General features: G+C 35.9%; 1 protein-coding gene across 3 annotated transcripts in view; it reads right to left on the bottom strand.

Moving 5' to 3' along the window:
* Positions 1-3,025: 3,025 nt before the first annotated feature.
* ESF1 (ESF1 nucleolar pre-rRNA processing protein homolog) overlaps positions 3,026-18,985 on the bottom strand; it is a 65,047-nt gene continuing 49,087 nt past the window's right edge. For all 3 annotated transcript variants that reach the window (XM_058684848.1, XM_058684847.1, XM_058684849.1), the window contains 4 exons: positions 15,242-15,329; positions 6,947-7,029; positions 4,599-4,745; positions 3,026-3,878 (listed from right to left, as the gene is read on the bottom strand). In XM_058684848.1, the coding sequence (XP_058540831.1) occupies positions 3,585-3,878; positions 4,599-4,745; positions 6,947-7,029; positions 15,242-15,329 (612 nt within the window). In that variant the 3' untranslated portion in view covers positions 3,026-3,584. The remainder of the gene's footprint in view (positions 3,879-4,598; positions 4,746-6,946; positions 7,030-15,241; positions 15,330-18,985) is intronic.

Below are 18,985 nucleotides of genomic sequence, written 5' to 3'. Positions count from 1 at the left end.
TGTCTTTGGTTTCTTTCATCAGCATTTTGTCATTTTCAGCATACAAATTCCGCACGTTTTGGTAAGTTTTTACCTAAGTATTTTATTTTATTTGGAACTGTGGTTTAAAATTTTTTTTAATGTTTATTTTTGAGAGAGAGAGAGAGAGAGAGAGAGAGAGAGAGAGAGCATGAGCGAGGGAGGGGCAGACAGAGAGGGAGACACAGAATCTAAAGCAGGCTCCAGGCTCTGAGCTGTCTGCAGAGAGCCTGACGAACTCACGAACTGCAAGACCATGACCTGAGCCAAAGTCGGACACTTAACTGAGTCACCCAGGTGCCCCAGAACAACTGTGTTTTTAATTTCAGTTTTCATATTTCATTGTTAGTACATATACAGAAATGTGATTAATTCTTGTGTGCAAGACATTGTATCCTATAATCTTGCTGAACTCATAAGTTTGAGGGTTTTTTAAAAAATTTATTTATTTTGAGAGACAGAGGGAGGAACAGAGAGAGGAAGAGAGAGAATCCCAAGCAGGCTATGATGTGGGTCTCCATCTCACGAACCATGTGAGATCATGACCTGAGCTGAAACGAAGAGTTGAACCCAGGAGCCTGTTTTTGTTTTTGTAGATTCCTTGGGATTTTCTATGAGGGCAATCGTATCATCTGCAAATTGGGACAGTTATATTTCTTTCTGTCCAATCTTTATGTATTTTTTACTTTTTTATTCGTTTTTTGCTAGAACTTTCAGTATTATGTTGAATGAGTAGTGAGAGTGGACATTGTTTTAAGGATACCTGGGATATGTTTATACAGATACAAGACAAGCAGACATGGGAATGACAGTCATGATGTAAGTTTTTTATACTCATATTCCTTCAAAAATGGGGGCATAGCATATCACAGAAAGGGGCCACAAAGAGAAACACTAGGTTTGGTCAGGAAGCAGAGAGGGCAGGGGAAGATATGGGCAAGAGCTTTCCTTGTGGTTTCTTTGGAGAGGGATAGGCAAGATGGGATAAGCAGGTTTAGGATTTGCAGTAGGCTCTAGGGTACATGGGCTGTTCCTAGTATGTCTGCTTCCGGGACACAGGGATACTAGGGGGATAGAGCCCTGAGTGTGAAAGCCCAGTAAAGGAGGTGGTTGGGGATATGGGCTCTGGATTGGTTGGTTTGCATTTGAAAAGCGTGCTTGCCTGCAAGTTATTTACTATCTCCAGGAATTGGCTAGCATGGGGTGGGGCAGTTTCTCTAGGGTCAGTGAGGCTTGAGGGGTCAAAGCCATCATAATGCAGAAAACTTCCAGAGACAGGGTTAAAACAGCCTTGCATCCTTCTCAATCTTAGGAAAGCATGCAGTCTTTCACTAGTCAGTATGTTAATTTTAGTTTTTTCATAAAGATACTCTTTATCAAGTTAGGTAGTTTCTCTCTATTCCAAACCTATTATTGATCATGAATGGGTGTTAGATTTTATCAGATACTTTATCTCATCAATTGATATGATTTTATTTTCTTTAGTCTGTGAATATAGTGGATTATGTTGATTGAATTTGAATCAACCAGCTCTGTGTACCTGAAATTAAACGCCATTTATTGGTATGGTGTATAATTCTTTTTACAATGTTGGATTCAATCTGCTAATTTTGAGGACTTTTATGCCTAAATTCATGGGACAGATCCTCCAGGAGTCACATTTCTACATACTAACCATGTCAGTCAGTGTTTTTGTACTGTCTTTGTCTGGTTTTGGTATCAAGGATACCAACAATAAACAAATAAAATAAATGTGACCTTAAAGGTCACCCGAACTATTCTCACATTGTTGGAATTTTGACAGTGTCCACTTTTCCCCTGAGTTTTACTACTAGCAATTATTTATTGATATCCTCACATTCTTGGTGTGGAATGTTTATTTAATGTACCTGATAATACTATTTTCATTTTTTCTTCTACCTAAAAAGTATCAATTCTTTGAGAAAAGGAGTCAGAGCTATGCATAACTTAGAAGCTCAACTTATTTGTTGTAAGCAATTATGTGCCTGATTAGTAATATGAGATTTACAATTAAAAACAGTGACTTAAAAACATAGAACTCTAAAACAAAAACAAAAAAAACAAACCAAACCAAACCAATCAAACACCAAAGGGCTAAGTTTCACAGGAATCTTAAAATCAAACCCTGAGTAATTCCTACATTATGATTAAATAGTTTAAAGGAAACGAATAATTATAAAACTGTTTATAGACTATATTCATAAACATATTAAGATTCATGGTCTTTCAGTGAGTGAAATACTGGGAAGTTCACAGAGCATCGATAGGAACACTGCTTTATTTGGCTGAATTACCTAACAATGCCAGTGCTTTATGAAAACACACACACACACACACACACTACTCTCTGCCTTTTTCTCTGTTATAATGAGCAATGTCCTCTTTTTTTCTTTCTCCTTTCAGAGTCTGTTTATATGCCCTTGTCATCTTGATATCCCTCTGAATTTTCCATCCTTTTATTCTTAAAAACACATACTACATTAGCAGGCTTGAATTTTTATATGAAAAATGTTAAGCTTACTATTTACCACAATCCTGGCTAAACTCCTACTGCCTTTCAGGAGCTACCGTATTTATCATTTGTTCTAAGTGACCATTTTGTTTTTTATCTTATTTATATAGCACATTTAATTCTCCTCTCTAAATGGTTAATAGTTTATAAAACCTAGGCCAGAGGAGATCCAGGAGTATTAAGGCCCTACAGGTGTGTTTTAACTTAATTTTAAAATGAATTAAGAATCCTTAAACTCTGTAGTAACATATCTACCCTTCTAAGCATTCCAAAAATCTGAAGGGCAGACAGAATTTTCTGTTACTACAAATAGAAAAATCATTGCAGAGCTCACGAACATTTCAAATACAATTATGAACAATGCAAACCTGGAACTGCCTCTTCATAGAGTTGTCCTCTTAGTCAATTTTTCAGAGAGTTTATTTAAGGTGCTATATATAGATATAAAAGTAAAGAAGTCAGTGCTACGCAAAATAATAAAAATATTTTATACTTTTATTTACAAATTAATTTCATAAACAAACTATAATAAACATGAACAAACAATGAAGTTATTGGCTTCTATCCATTATGGCCAGAAAAATAAATTTACATAGATACCTAAATCTGCCTCCTTTTCCAGAGAAATTAACATATTGAATCTACATATTTTCAAATTGTTCCTAACTCTTATTCAGACTTAACAACTGGGCACTTCTCTATTTTTATATAGAATTGTAAATAATCTTTTAAAAAATTAGGACAAGAGTAATTTTCTACTAGTATGACTCAATTTCATAAAATACAAAAATTTTATAAATCTTGTATTTCAGTTTAATTAATTATGATTAATCTGTGGAAACATACAGAACAAATATGTCAATCATCCACAATTAAGTCAAACTGTTGTATAGGGGAAGAAATTTTACAACTGTCAGAATAAGATTTTATTCATATTCTTGAAAGAAAGCTTTGTTCCCAATAAATATTCCCTCTATCACTTCAGTACACTTTAGGAGAACACATTCTCAATCCAAAAAGAAACAACAAACAGCTATTTGACTTTTTGTTTTTTTCTTGCTTGAAACTGCTCTGTTTTGTTTTTTACAGATTTAATCAACATTGACAAGGCAGGATCAATGGACCTCTTTTGTGATTCCTTTTGAATTTCACTCTCTTTTTTCTTTATTGCCTGAGTAAGTTCTTGTTCTTTTTGTTCTCTCTGCCGGGCTTTCTCCTCAAGGATTTTTTCCATAGCTTTTGTTTTCTTGAAATTAGGATCTGAAGGATCCAAATTGAACAAGTGGGAAGTATACATTGCCTGAAACCGTGCATCCTTAACATTTACCTGCAAATACAAAAGAAAAACAAATAAATTAATAAATCAGAAGGCCCAAAATGGGGCCAAATTTTGAAGTGAGTTGTTGATTGTATAAAATACAAATGTGAGCATTTTGTATTGATTCATTAGAAAACTGTATCCCACAGACAGTCCAATGGAGTTTTAAGGCCTACTCTTGGAAGTCATTAAGTAGTTGCTGACTGTTGTTTCTAGATTTTTTGTACAGGCTCAATCAAACCCACACATAAGGCCTGTATGACTATTAGGAATATGTACTTATTAGCAAAAAGAGGGAAAAGAGGGAGTGACAGAAACAAGAGATATAGCAATGAAAAAAGTATAGCCTATTGCAGTGGCTATTGCACACAGTGATATGATGTGACATGAACCTGTTATTTTTCAGTCAAGCTTGAGTATGCATATCTTTCCCACTGTGAGCATCACACTGCATGAGATTCTAACATTAAAAGGTATGTATTTTTGGTGCAATAGGGCTACCAAAAGACAAGCCAATACTTCACCTGGTACCCAACTAAATAAACAGTGATTTGATCCACCCTGGGATGAACTGGCTGTTCTGGACTAAAAGATGGTAGCTCTGGCTCTACTACGGGCCCTTCTTAAGACATTTCAGGCTAACTTTGGTTGTGCTCCGTGATCATCTCCAGAGCTGACTTTAAATTCAATACCACCTTTAAGAGGCTAATGACTTTTGTCCCTGGTTACCTCAAAGTCATCCTCTAATAATTCCTTCTTTTTCATCAGCAGTTTTTTCTTCTTTTTGCTTAGATTCTGGTGCTCTACAATCTTATTATAATTGAAGTGTTTCTTGCTCTCTTCCTCCTCGTCCATCATGAGCAGAGCCATTTCAGCCTGTTGAGAGAAAATAAAGATCAAATACACAACAGTGCTTTCTTTCCCCCAAGCAGAAGTATGGGGCACAGATATCCCCTCTAGGAAGAGAACCTGGTCGCTAATGCTCTGGGACATCATTTATCATCTATAAACTGATCGTAGATTACCAAAACTCATAAAGAAACCCAAAGATCTTGGTAGAGCAATAAGGTAAAAGTTTTAGAAGCATCACCAAGAGGAATGAAAGTTTGTATTTAAAAACCAGACATTTCACTTATTATAACTGATTAATAGGCTATAGAAAAGATTCCCTAAATCTCTCAAATAAAAATTCCTCATTTTCACTTTGGTCTTTAAAAAAAATATATTTTTTTTAATGTTTATTTATTTTTGAGAAAGATAGACAGAGTGTGAGCAGGGGAGGGGCAGAGAGAGAGGGAGACACAGAATCTGAAGCAGGCTCCAGGCTCTGAGCTGTCAGCACAGAGCCTGACGCGGGGCTCAAACTCACTAACTGTGAGATCATGACCTCAGCTGAAGTTGGACACTTAACCAGCTGAGCCACTCAGGAGCCCCATCACTTTGGTCTTTGTAAGTAATGACACTCAATCTAACAAATGTGTAGTATTTTGTGACAAAAACTACACTTTCCAAACATGTGCTTTAACAGCAAGGTATTTCTTCTTTCTTTTGCTTTTTTTAGCTTTAACTTTTCAATATTGATACATTTCTATAAAGGCAGGATCTTAATATTTGCTTCTGAAATCTAATATGTCTGTTTCCACTGAACAGTGACATTTTCTACCGACCATGGGATTAAACATGAACTTTGAGGAACTGAGTAAATACTAGAGAAAATGTGTACTAGAGAAAATACAGAGTATGCTGTCAGGCTTTGGTGAATTTTCCTATACTAACACTTAAATGGCTTTAATTTCCTTTCACTTTCATCACTGGCACCTTTAGTTGGCTTTCTTTTTTAAAGCCATTTTCCACAAAAGATTTTTTTTGTGTTCCTTTACTCTATGAACATTACTGTTACGTGCAATAAATGGAGGTTAGAAAATATGCATTATGGTGCAGAGTTTAGGTGACCAGTCAGGCTGACTCCCAGGGAGTGACATGAACATCAGTCATAGGGACACTGTTGACTCCAATTCCTACCTCAACAAAAATACATACTAATCTGTGCCATGGATCTTTGGAGTCACTGAAGCATAAGGGTCACTGCATTTTCAAGAAAAACTTTAATTTTATACATTAAATTTATGTTGTTTACATAATAAGAGAGAAATTAGCACTTGACAACATAAAAGCAGTCTGAATTATAGGACAGATCTGGATTGAATTAAAACTTATGGCAATATTATTTCAAGGTTTTAATAGTAGTATTTTTGGTCTTACAGTAAGAATTTAAAAAAAAATTTATTTTTTTATTAAAAAAATTTTTTTTTAACATTTATTTATTTTTGAGAGACAGTGAGACAGAGCACAAGTAGGGGAGGGACAGAAAGGGAAGGAGACACAGAATCTGAAGCAGGCTCCAGGCTTCAAGCAAGCGTTCAGCATAGAGCCCAACGCAGGGCTTGAACCCATGAACCATGAGATCATGACCTCAGCCGAAGTTGGTCACGTAACTGACCAAGCCACCCAGGAGCCCCCCCAAAATTTTTTTAATGTTTATTTATTTTTGAGAGAGAGAGAGGGAGAGAGCCAGAGAGTGAGTGGGAGAAGGGCAGAGAGACACAGACACAGAATCCAAAGCAGGCTCCAGGCTCTGAGCTGTCAGCACAGAGCCTGATGTGGGGTTCAAACCCGTGAACCACGAGATCATGACATAAGCCAAAGTCGGATGCTTAACCAACTGAGCCACCCAGGTGTCCCACAGTAAGAATTTTTAATAATGAGTTATTTTCCTTTTAATCAAAAAGGACATGCTTTGGGTTTGAGATAAATTTCAACTTTGTACTAGCTGGAAAAATGTTTGGTAAAACTTAAAAACTGCACTGCTAAAATACTTAATTATGTGTTTTATAACTTAATTATAAATACCATTGCTATATAAGTTTTATCTTTTATATTATATTTTTATTTTTTATGTTTTATTTTATAAGTTATTTTTTTTTTTAGGGACAGTAGAAACTTATGTAGACAACTAACTTCATTTAAATTGTACATATCAATTATCCACTAGTCATGTAACAATGATCATGTTTTACCTTTTGTCTTTCTATTTCAGCTTCTTCCACTGGAGATATGCCATCTTTTGTAGATTTCACTGATTTTTTCTTTTCTTTTATACCTGGCACAACAAACCAACACAGAAGGGGGGAAAACTGTAAGACTATTCATAACATTCTGACTATGCTAGGAACAAAAATGCAAGATATCTAGGAATAATCTTATCAATAAACGTATAGAAACTGAAGAAAGTAAAAAAATATTACTAAGTGATGGCTATGGGTGTGAATGAAATAAATACATCTGGATGGGGTGACTGAATATTATAAAGAAAGAATTTCTTCTGAAAGTAATGTATGATTACATCATTAACTAAAAAAGAAAAACCATAAGATCATTTTAATAGGTATAGAATATGCATTTGATAAAATTCAACATCCATTCATGAAATAGAACAGTTATGGCTTAGTATATAATAAAATGCAGCACCATACATCACTGGAAAAAGAAGAGATTATTGAATAACTGGTGCTGGGCAACTTGCTTTATTCTGGGGGAAAAAAATTGAGTTGCAGCATCATCTTACAATGTACAGGAAAATAATGCAGATAGATTAAAGAGTTTAACATTAAGGGGGAAAAAAACAACACCTAAGAGATATCCAGGAGAATAGTTATCTGAGCTTAAATAGAGCTTACATTTTTAGTGTAAGAACAACAGAAAAAATCACACACACACAAAAGTTACTTTAGTATATAAACTCTTAAAACTCTGTACATAAAAAACTCATCTGGAAAATGAAAAATTCATCTTTGCATTAAGAATTTCACAGTAAAAGTTTAACAAAACTCTCATTCTCTGAAGACAAATTTGATCTTCGGTTAACTTTCTAGTGCCATTTTTGGGCAAAACTACTTAAGGTAATAATGGCTCCTTATTGGTACCCTGCTTATATTCCTAGGGACTCAGGGACTTCTGGAGACAAGATGTTAGATGAGATGTTCTTGTCCTGAGTGACAGGTAGTCATGAACAGCAATTAAAGGCACTTGAGTCTGGAGCAGTTGACCTGGGTTTAAATTCTGGCTGTACCACAGTTTGGTTGAGGCAGTGTGGGTCTGTGTCCTTATCTGTAAAATGGCGATTATAATAATAGCACCTACTTCATAGGGTTACTGTGAGGACTAAATAAATTAGTAAACATGAAGAGGTCAGTTAATACCTAACACACAGTGCTATAAAGTGCTTGTTGTTACTGTTATGATAGTCTGACTACACATACATAAGATGTCCTGGGCTCCTTGGTGATCATGCTGATGCCTGATTTTTTCTTCCTTTTTTGGGTCTTTGGAGTAGGAGGGATACAAAGGGAATGGGTGTCTGGGTGCAAAAGTATGAAACACTAGTGTAATAATGAATAAGACAGTTCAGAATCTACAAAGACATGTTCTGTTACTCTAGAATGTTATTACACAATGCCAATTTTCTCTGAACTACTGAACACGGTCTTCTTTGGCTAAGCTGTGTTCTGCACTCTCAACGCAGAGAAACCAATGGTCTCTAAGCTTACATAGTACTTACTATTGTGATAGGCAGCAGCACTGTTCTCTTCACTTTATATATATTAACTAACTTAATCCTCACAACAATGCTGAGGTAGATTCTATTATTTGTTATAATCTTCATTCTGTGGATGAGGAAACCAAAGCACAGAGAGCTTAAGTAATTCTCTCAAGTTTAGTAAGTGAAGGAACCATGATTTAAACCTAAGCAGTCCAGCTCAGGCTCTCTAATGTTAATCACTAAGCTATATTCCTTCACTATCAAATATAATTCTCCTTCTAACAACTCTTTCCATTTAAAATGCATTTTGTGGGAATGCAAGCTGGTGCAGCCATTCTGGAAAACAGTATGGAGGTTCCTCAAAAAACTAAAAATACAACTACCCTACGGGCCAGCAATTGCACTACTAGGCATTTATCCAAGGGATACAGGTGTGCTGTTTTGAAGGGACACATGCACCCCCATGTTTATAGCAGCACTATCAACAATAGCCAAAGTATGGAAAGAGCCCAAATGGCCTTCGATGGATGAATGGATAAAGAAGATGTGGTATATGCATATACAATGGAGTATTACTTGGCAATCAGAAAGAATGAAATCTTGCCATTTGCAACTACGTGGATGGAACTGGAGGGTATTATGCTAAGTGAAATTAGAGAAAGACAAAAATCACATGACTTTACTCATATGAGGACTTTAAGAGACAAAACAGATGAACATAAGGGAAGGGAAACAAAAGTAATATAAAAACAGGGAGAGGGACCAAACAGAAGAGACTCATAAATATGGAGAACAAACTGAGAGTTGCTGGAGGGCTTGTGGGAGGGGAGATGGGCTAAATGGGTAAGGGGCACTAAGGAATCTACTCCTGAAATCACTGTTGCACTATATGCTAATTTGGATGTAAATTTTAAAAAATAAAAAATAAAATTAAAAAAAATGCATTTTGTGGGGTGCCTGGGTGGCTCTGTTGTTTAGGGGTCCAACTTTGGCTCAGGTCATGATCTCATGGTTCGTGGGTCTGAGCTGCACATTGCTGCATTGGCCTTGGTGCTGACAGCTTAGAGCCTGCTTTGGACTGTGTCTCCTTCTCTCTCTGCCCCTTCTCCACTCTCACTCTGTCTCTGTCTCTCTCTCAAAAAATGAATTAACATTAAAAAAAATGCATTTTGTTGTGAAAAAGTAAAATTCACAGAATATAACATGGTTGAATAACTGCAGCTAATGAGGGATAATAAGAAAAGCAAAGCCTAAAGTGGAGAGAGGCTTTAGAAACTGCTCCGTGTGTATTAAGTCCCTGCTGTACTTCGGCAGCCATACCCAGCTGAGAGAAAACGCCAGCATAAAGTGTTTAGGTTCACCCCTCAGTGCTACCAAGGCATTTGTCTACACTTCCAGGAAGAAACATTTGTAGACAGCCCTTCTTCCTAAAGTGAAAATCTTTATTGCTCCTATCTCAAATATTCTCCAGGAAATGGAGGTATCTATTTTCAGATTATGACATTTTCTCTATTTTAAAGAATGTGTATCTATATCTATATATATATCATCAGGGTTCTAGTTTCTTAGGGTCTGACTTCCACACCCTAAGTTTACTTCTGCTCCTATGTTCTCAAGGCAAGAGTTCCTTCTGAAGTGAATGGACAAGTGACGTACGCAGAAGATCATCCCGTGGCAGGAAAAAAACAGGCTGTATATGATTAATACATAAAGGAGATAAAGATCTTCATATACAACTGTGGGAAATGATTTCAAAGAACCCACAACTAACTGTTCCAGATTTTATAACAACCTGGTGAAAAGTAATAAAAATAAACTTGAAAGAAAGATTGTAGCAAAGGAGGAAAAAGAATCTCCAAAATGGTAAGGGTTAAAAATGATATCCAATTTTAGCATGATAAAAATTTTTTTGCTCACAAAGAATTTACTCTGCCGGCCTGAACTGTTTAGTCAGAAGATAAATAATGTGTAGAAATCCTTTCTGCACTGTTAACAAGATCATATTAAGAGAGCATATCTTATTTATTTATTTTTTTAAACATTTTTTTTTCTCCTTGGAAAGTTTTCAGACCTAAGTTAGATAAGAGTACTAGGGAAATGAAAGTCCCTTTTCTGAAATGTTGTATTTATTTTTTAGTAAATCTTCTGGCAAGTAAAAAACCACATGTCCTGGGACTGCTGCAAAAAGTACATATGGATGATTCTAATACATTGACAGAGATTCAAAATCAGATGTTAATGGCTTAAAAAAATAAATCTAAACAATCCTTACTGGGGCTTACTATCCTTACTATCTCTTTAAGCAACAAATGTAACAGAATACATCTATGGAAAAAGATTTGTTGTAAAAAAAATTGACCTGTACAAGGAATATCTGTAAAGGAAATTTCATATTCTATTACTTGTAATGTCTGAGAAGCGTTCTCATAAAAAACTTCCTCCAGAGGGTTTAGCTGAGTACTTCTTAGGAAAACAGTTAAAAGAATTCACTGGAGGGCAAATGCGGTCTCAGTACTGACCAGAAGGGAGTGATAAAGCCCCCTTGCAATTCACTGTTTTTGTAGCAAGTTCCAAGATTAACAGATACAGATTGTTAATCATCCTTTGGACCTGGGCATTCTGGCTTTTCTGGGAAATCCAGCAGTTCCCTATATCCACTTCTTATACACATGGGTCCTTGGCTCTGGCTTTGGTCTTCACAACATACTCGTAGGGTTACAAAATGGGAGCCCATTTAAACTCAAGTTCTACCATTTACCACTGGCCCTTGGGCAATTCAACTATGTTTTTTGAATTTCAATTTACTCATCTATAAAGTGGGCTGAAGTTTGGATTAGAAGACAGAGTACATATAAAAGCATTTTAAAACTGCAAGCCACATATGCAAGCAGTAGGATATAAGCACTCATCATACTGTTTGAATGAATCAAGTATGTATACCATATTATTAGATTTTCAGGATGGTTTATTGTTTATCAAATATCTAGGTTGTCAAGACAAAGGATACATTTTAATAGGGTATATTTACATGTGATGTATTTTATTTCTCTACTTCTCCAAAAACAAAATCTTATTAAAGAGTTTATGCAATTAGACAGCAATAAACAAATTTTTCCAATACAGCTGATACTTGAACAACACAGAAGTTAGGGGCACTGACCCCCCACATGGTTGAAAATCCATATGTGCCTTTTGACTTCTACAAAACTTAACTACTAATAGCCTACTGTCAACCAGAGACCCTACCAATAACATAAACAGTCGATTAACACATATTTTGCATATTTGTACCTACTACATTTATATTTTTATGATAAAGTTAGAGGAAAGAAAAATTGTTATTAAGAAAATCATAAGAGAAAATACATTTACAGTACTGTACTACATTTATAAAAAAAAATCCACGTATAAGTGGATTCACAGTTCAAATCCATGTTGTTCAGGGTCAACCGTATTTCATTTCTAAGAGAAAAAATTAACTATTAACTAATTCTAGAAGTACATATTTTTGAACCTCTCATTTGGTATCAAGTTTGTAGTTTAGAAAAAAATTATAGCAAGTTTATAGTGTAGGGGAAAAACAGAAGGAAAAGTGAGAAAAGATTTCTAGTACTCACAACTGGCTCCTAACCCAAGCCAAACATCAGGTCTGGCATTAATCAATGAACTCAATTCCTCCATATTTTGAAGAGTATGTAAGTTTAGCTCTATGGGATTGCCAAGGGCAAAGGTGTTACAAATGTATCCAAGTCCATCTGGCTTAAAATGTCTCTGTCCTGCTCAGCCATGGGGCTTGAACTATACACCCTTCCAAACACTAACGCTTTTCCTCCTATTCCACAGCTGCTCCTTCTCAGTTTCTTCAACTTTCTCCCTACCTTCCAAGTAGTACCTTCTCCAGTATGACAGAGTAATAGTGCCTTGTGTAAGCTTTACCCAACCTAGAGCCCAATCACGCACCCTCCTCTCTTACCAATGCTTTTAACTTCCAGTTCTATGGTTTAATACTATTTATATGCTATTGATTCCTAAGTCTGTATCTGCACTGACTTTTCGGCTGATCACCAAGACTTCTTTATAAATGTAACCTAATACATCTCAAAGTGATTATACCCAAAATGGAACTATTGACCTTACTTCCCACCCAAACCTACTGTTTTTACATTCCTTCCTAACTCAGTAAATGGAAGAATATTCTTCTAGAGACTCAAAACAAAAATCTAGTTCTGCTAAATTTCTTCCTTATTCAAGTAAGTCCACAAGTGTATGTCTAAAATATATCTAGAATTCCATTTACTTTTCTCCTTCCAATTCCATTACTGGCATGCTACCTAAACCAGTATCACCTCTTGAAAAGCCTGGTCTCTCATCTCTCACTGATGCCTTTTCTTCAATCTGTTCTCTTCCTGTGAAGAGACATATACACCAGATCATGTCATGTTCTTGCTTAAAGACCTTTCAGTGGCTTCCTGCTGTTAGGAGAGTAAAATCAAAATGTGTTGCCATGACACAAGGCCATGCAGGGTTGATCTTGTGTCCCAGCCTGGACTCTTATCAAACTCCTCTGACCATTTTCCAGTCACATTGGGTCTTTCAATTTCTCCAACACAAGTTCTTTCTCACCTCACAGCCTGTATACCTACTTTTCCCTTGTTTGCAATGTTCTTTATGCCTGACTCCTTCTTAGTCTACAGGTCTTATTCAAATGTCACCACCTTGGAAAAGCCTTTTTTTTTTTTTTTTTTTGGCCCCCCTCTCTGTCTAAAGTAAGCTACTCTTCCTTCCTCCCAGTTTTATCCTCTATATTACGCTATTTTCTTTAAAGTTTGTTTATTTGGGGTGGGCGGGGGGAGAGAGAGAGAGAGAAAGAAAACAGGGGAGGGGCAGAGAGAGAGGGAGAGAGAATCCCAAGCAGGTTCAATGCTGTAAGTGCAGAGCCCCATGTGGGGCTCAAACCCACAACTGTGAGATCATGACCTGAGCCAAAATCAAGAGTCAGACACTTAACTGATGGAGCCACCCAGGCACTCTTACCCTATTTTCTTTAAGACACTGATCATATTCTTACAATACTCTTATCTGTTTACCTGTTTAGCATGACTTCCTTAATACCACAGACTTCTCAAGAAACATAACCATGCTTGTATTATTACTGTTATATCTCTAGCCTAGCAGAGTGTCCAGCACCGAGGCGGCAATATTTATTGACAGTATGAATAAACAAACATGGCAAGATACATTTTTTTTGTCCTAAAATTTATGTAAAAAAAAAAAAAAAATCTCAGCCTTTCTGTTTTTCTTTTCCCTTTAAAGAAACAACTTAAGCCCAGATACAAATAATTACTCTTAGGATTTATTCTGAAATCAAAAGTATATTGAAAGCAAACAAATTTTATCTACACTTTTCCTTGGAACTTCTGCTACTACCTTTAGTGAGAGCTTATTCACAATTTACATGTGCTGATTCCAAGACACAAGCCACCCCAAGCCATCAAACAATTTAACTTACTCTTTGAATCCTGCCCTGAGTTCTACAATCTGACCAGACTGTACATGCCAAATGAAGCACTTTGGAATGAGAACAAGGAAACTATAATGCTTTGCATTTCTCCATTATAAACTTGGTTTTCTGAAAGCAGAGGATAAGGCTAAAATCCATCATCTTCTAGAAATGACCGCTCAGGTATGATAAAAAGCAGAATATGCTAAGTTTCCATTTCCCTTTCCAATTCCTAAGAATCTGACATCCTATAATAGACTTTATTCATCTTGATCTCCTTTTTCATAAAAAAAAAAAAAAAAAAAAATGCAAGTGCTAAAAGGCTATAACAACCAGGAAATAATTTTGAGCAATTTTGACTTTCCTATTGAGAACTATTCTGGCCCACTAGTCACCAGGGACAAGAAGCAGGGAAACTTCATAAAATCCTTCTCTTTACAATGCCAGCTTGGAGTTGCTCCAGGAGTAAGCCTTTTGGAGTTCATGTGTGTGGTATTCTGATCAGGAAAAAGGCAAAATGCATGAGAACAAATGGAAAATGCTTATAGTAGTCTCTGTACTGACTTGTGTATGTATGGGCTGAACCTTACCACACACATTTACACATAACCAAAAGGTAAGAATGAAAGCATTAGGGAAAGAATGAGCAGTGCATATACAATGGAAACAAAGCTCCTTGGATACAGGAAATCAAATACCAGATAGTTCTGGGATCCAAGGTAAAAGGGGAGGAAGCTGGCTTTCATCTACAATGATGAAGCAGGATAAATGTAAAAATGGATAAATGAAACATAGATGTTTTTGTATATTTGAGCAGAAAAGCTTTCATGCTACAACACCATGTAAAAATTCTAAGAAATTTATACACACATCCACATAAATAAATTTATTTCACACTTTCACTTTTTCACAGTCTTTGTAAAGACCTAGAGATATGTCATAGAAAAGCAGTGTAAGCACACAAGAAGATCACTTCCTTTCCCCTCATCTTTTTATAGTCAATCTGTCTATAAGGATATTTCCAAAAAAGGGATCCCTAGTAAACCATTAAATCAATCACATCACCAAAGCCTCCTATAATGAAATTATTTGTATGCTGACCCTTTGTAACTAGATAGATGTTTATACCCCAAAGGACAGACCTTGCTTATAAGCCACTAAAAGAGGTACACAAATTCTAGGAATTTTAAGAGAATGAGTAGTTTACACTGTTTCCACCCATGTCACCTTTCTTTAAATTCCAATTAAAAACTCAAATATGGGCTGGCTTACCTATTTTTGTAATTTCTTCGGCAAAGTATGGGTCATTCAGATCAACATCAGAGGGAAGTTCATCTTCACTGGCCTCTTCAGCAAGAGCCTTAAGGTGAATATAAAAATACATACAGTTTATTACAAAGACGATGAAGAAAAATCCTATCATTTCTTTTTCTTTTTTTATGTAAGTACCCTATTTTTTTTTTTAATTTAAATTCAAGTTAGTTAACCTATAGTGTAGTACTGGTTTCAAGAGTAAAATTTAGTAATTAATCACTTACATATAACACCCAGTGTTCATCCAAAAAAGTGCCCTCCTTAATGCCCATCAACCCAGTTAGCCTATCCCCCCACAGCAACTCCCAGTTTGTTCTCTGTATTTAAGTTTTTTATGGTTTGCCTCCCTCTCTGTTTTTATCTTGTCTTTCCCTTCCCCTATGTTCATCTGCTGTGTTTCTTAAATTCTCATGAGTGAAATCATACATTTGTCTTCTGACTTATTTCACTTAGCATAATACACTCTAATTCTATCCATGTTGTTGCAAATGGCAAGATTTCATTCTTTTTGATCACTAATATTCCACTTTGTGTATATACATATATCCATAAATATATATATCACATCTCATTTTTATTTTTTTTAAATTTTATTTTTTTAATGTTTATTTTTGAGAGAGACAGAGTGTGAGTGGGGGAGGAGCGGAGAGAGAGAGGGAGACACAGAATCAGAAGCAGGTTCCAGGCTCTGAGCTGTCAGCACAGAGCCCAACACGGGGCTCGAACCCACAAACTGCAAGACCATGACCCGAGCTGAAGTTGAACGCCCACCGACTGAGCCACCCAGGCGCCCCAACATCTTATTTCTTTTAAATCAAACAGTTCAATCTAGAATGAAACCAGTTTTTAAAATTAATTTGTAAAATAACTCCTATCTGATCATTCTTTTGTTTCTTCAACAAATACTTATGGATAAAAATAAATATTTATGGAACATTTAATAAATACATAAAGCTATGTAGGGTTGTTGGGAAAAGTGAAAGTTATCAGATACATGGTTTCTGTCTTTAAAAAAATTATAATCTGGCACCTGGGTGGCTCAGTTGATTAAGTGTCCAACTCTTGATTTTGGCTCAGGTCATGATCTCATGGTTTGTGAGTTCAAGCCCTGTGTTCAGCTCTGTGCTGACAGTGAAGAGCCTGCTTGGGATTGTCTCTCTTTCTGTCCCTCCCTGACTCACACACTCAAAAATAAATACATTTAAAAAAATTAAAATGAATAAAAATTTTACAATCTATAAAAAAAAAGCTAGACACGTAAACAGACACATATATTAGTAATAGCAGTTCAAGATAGGAAGTGCTAGAAGAAGCAAAAATGAAATGATACAGACATTCAAAAGAGAAAAACACTTTTATGTGGGTGATCAGTGAAAAGATGTGGCCTTATCTCTCACAAAATTGAGAAATGGCAGTGACTATCAACAGCTTGAAGTTATACATTGTGGATTATCATGTAAGTAATTATTTATAACAATTTATTTGCTGGTTAAAGAAAGTGATTTTTTTTATTTTTTTTTAATGTTTATTTATTTTTGAGAGAGACAGAGACAGAATGCGAGTGAGTTAGGGGCAGAGAGAGAGGGAGACATAGAATCCGAAGCAGGCTCCAGGCTCTGAGCTGTCGGCACAGAGCCCGACGCAGGGCTCGAACTCACGAGCTGTGAGATCACGACCTGAGCCGAAGTCGGATGCTCAACCGACTGAACCACCCAGGTGCCCCAAGAAAGTGATTTTTTTTATTATGAAAATTAAAACATATGCAAAAGCAGTAAGGACAGCTTAATGAAGCCCCTGTTTTCATCACCCAATTTTAACAATTATTTTGTTTTATCTATAATCCACCCTTGAAAACTCTTTGGCTATTTTTAAGCAAATGTGTTGGTTAATATTTTTCCTAATCAAATTTGAACAGTCTACTAAATTAGAATACTTAAATAAAAAATCAAACCTATATAATAAATAGGACATGTGAACTGAGGTCGGACAAACCAGATTGAGGTTATTTCCAAGAATCTACAAAGTGAGTCATTTTAACAAAAATATTCAGAATACATACTGTTAAACATTATCTTCCATGCTGAGGAAGACCCACCAAGCCCTAAAAAGTATTCATTTTGATATTAATATCCTTTTAAGAACAAGAGCTTCTATGAATTTTGTTTACCAAACTCTTAAAGTAGATTCAGTAGTAATAAATTTTTCTAACAAAGATTATAGAATAACTACCTATCTACTCACATCACTGATTTTAGATCTAAACTTTAGCTGCATCAATTATTGCATATAAACATGTATTCATTTCTTCAGTAATAATTTTTCAATGTCAAAATGGAAGCCACAGTGAGGAAAAGGGGCAAAATATTTTTAATATGAAGGAAATTCTTGAAACTCCTCTGTATACGAGAACCTGTGGGTGGAAGGGATCTGCTGGAATCCAGCAGTGATCCAGTACAGAGCACTGAGCCTAGAACAAACTGGCACTCAACAAACATATTTTTAGTGGTAGTAATGAGTCCAGGCTTAGCCCAATGAAGGGAAAGCGTAAAAGCACAAGATAAGCTCAAAGTGCCCAGCAAATGAAAATAAAAGAGAATAGCTACTAAAGGTCTCAGAAACAAGAGACTACTTTATTGACCCATAAAGACCCAGTTGTAAGTTTTACAGTACACAGATGGCTTAATAACTTGTGAAATTATTCTATTTAGAAGATATTTTACTTCCTGCTTAGTTTTAAAAGAAGTTCTAAGGAAGAGGGGGGACAGGGCTTTTACCCTTTATCCTCATTGTATTATCTATTTCCAGGAACACTGACTAAATAGAGGAGTATTAAAAATCCCTCCAGTGCATCATTCAATTTTGCAGGGTTCCATCTTCACAAGCACTGAAAGTCACATCTGCATCAAAAGCACAAGCTTATGTAGTATATTTAGAGAATACGGTATAGTGGAAAGGACACTGGAGTGAGAGATCTGGATTCTGGTCTCAGCTTGGCCATTAATAAGCTGTGTATCTGGAGATGAATCACTTAATTTCCAACAACTATAAAGCATCAAGATTGGACTAGAACTAATCGTTTAAGATTACTAAAGTTGCAAAATTCTGTGATTACTGATATTATCTTAAGGCTATTATGCTACATTTCAATGACAAGATAGAGCATTTTTAGCAGCAAAAACCATTAAGCGGTCTCTGCTGTTACTAAGGACTCTGTGGAAAAGATATTATCCCCTAATAATGGGAGTCAAATCAGATTTTTTTTTTTTTTAATTTTTTTAACGTTTATTTATTTTTGAGACAGGGAGAGACAGAGCACGAACAGGGGAGGGCCAGAGAGAGGGAGACACAGAATCTGAAACAGGCTCCAGGCTCTGAGCTGTCAGCACAGAGCCCGACACGGGGCTAGAACTCACAGACCGTGAGATCATGACCTGAGCCGAAGTCAGCCGCTCAACTGACTGAGCCACCCAGGCGCCCCCAAATCAGATTTTTCAAGACAACATATTAGCACAGAGGAAATAGCCTTAATTAAAGGGATTTAATGACAAGATGTTAAAAGACTCATATGATTAATACTGAAAAATGAAAAATTCAGGTTGAGAAACACAAATGTAGAAAAAAATTCATGCATGTTAAAAATTTCTATGTGTATATATCCTCAAGTAGAAGAATCTGTATGCATATTTCTTTCTTAAAAATAGA

Source organism: Neofelis nebulosa, chromosome 9 (genome assembly GCF_028018385.1).
Source record: "Neofelis nebulosa isolate mNeoNeb1 chromosome 9, mNeoNeb1.pri, whole genome shotgun sequence".
In the NCBI taxonomy this organism is placed as follows: domain Eukaryota; kingdom Metazoa; phylum Chordata; class Mammalia; order Carnivora; family Felidae; genus Neofelis; species Neofelis nebulosa.
This window is presented reverse-complemented; position numbering and strand designations above follow the sequence as displayed.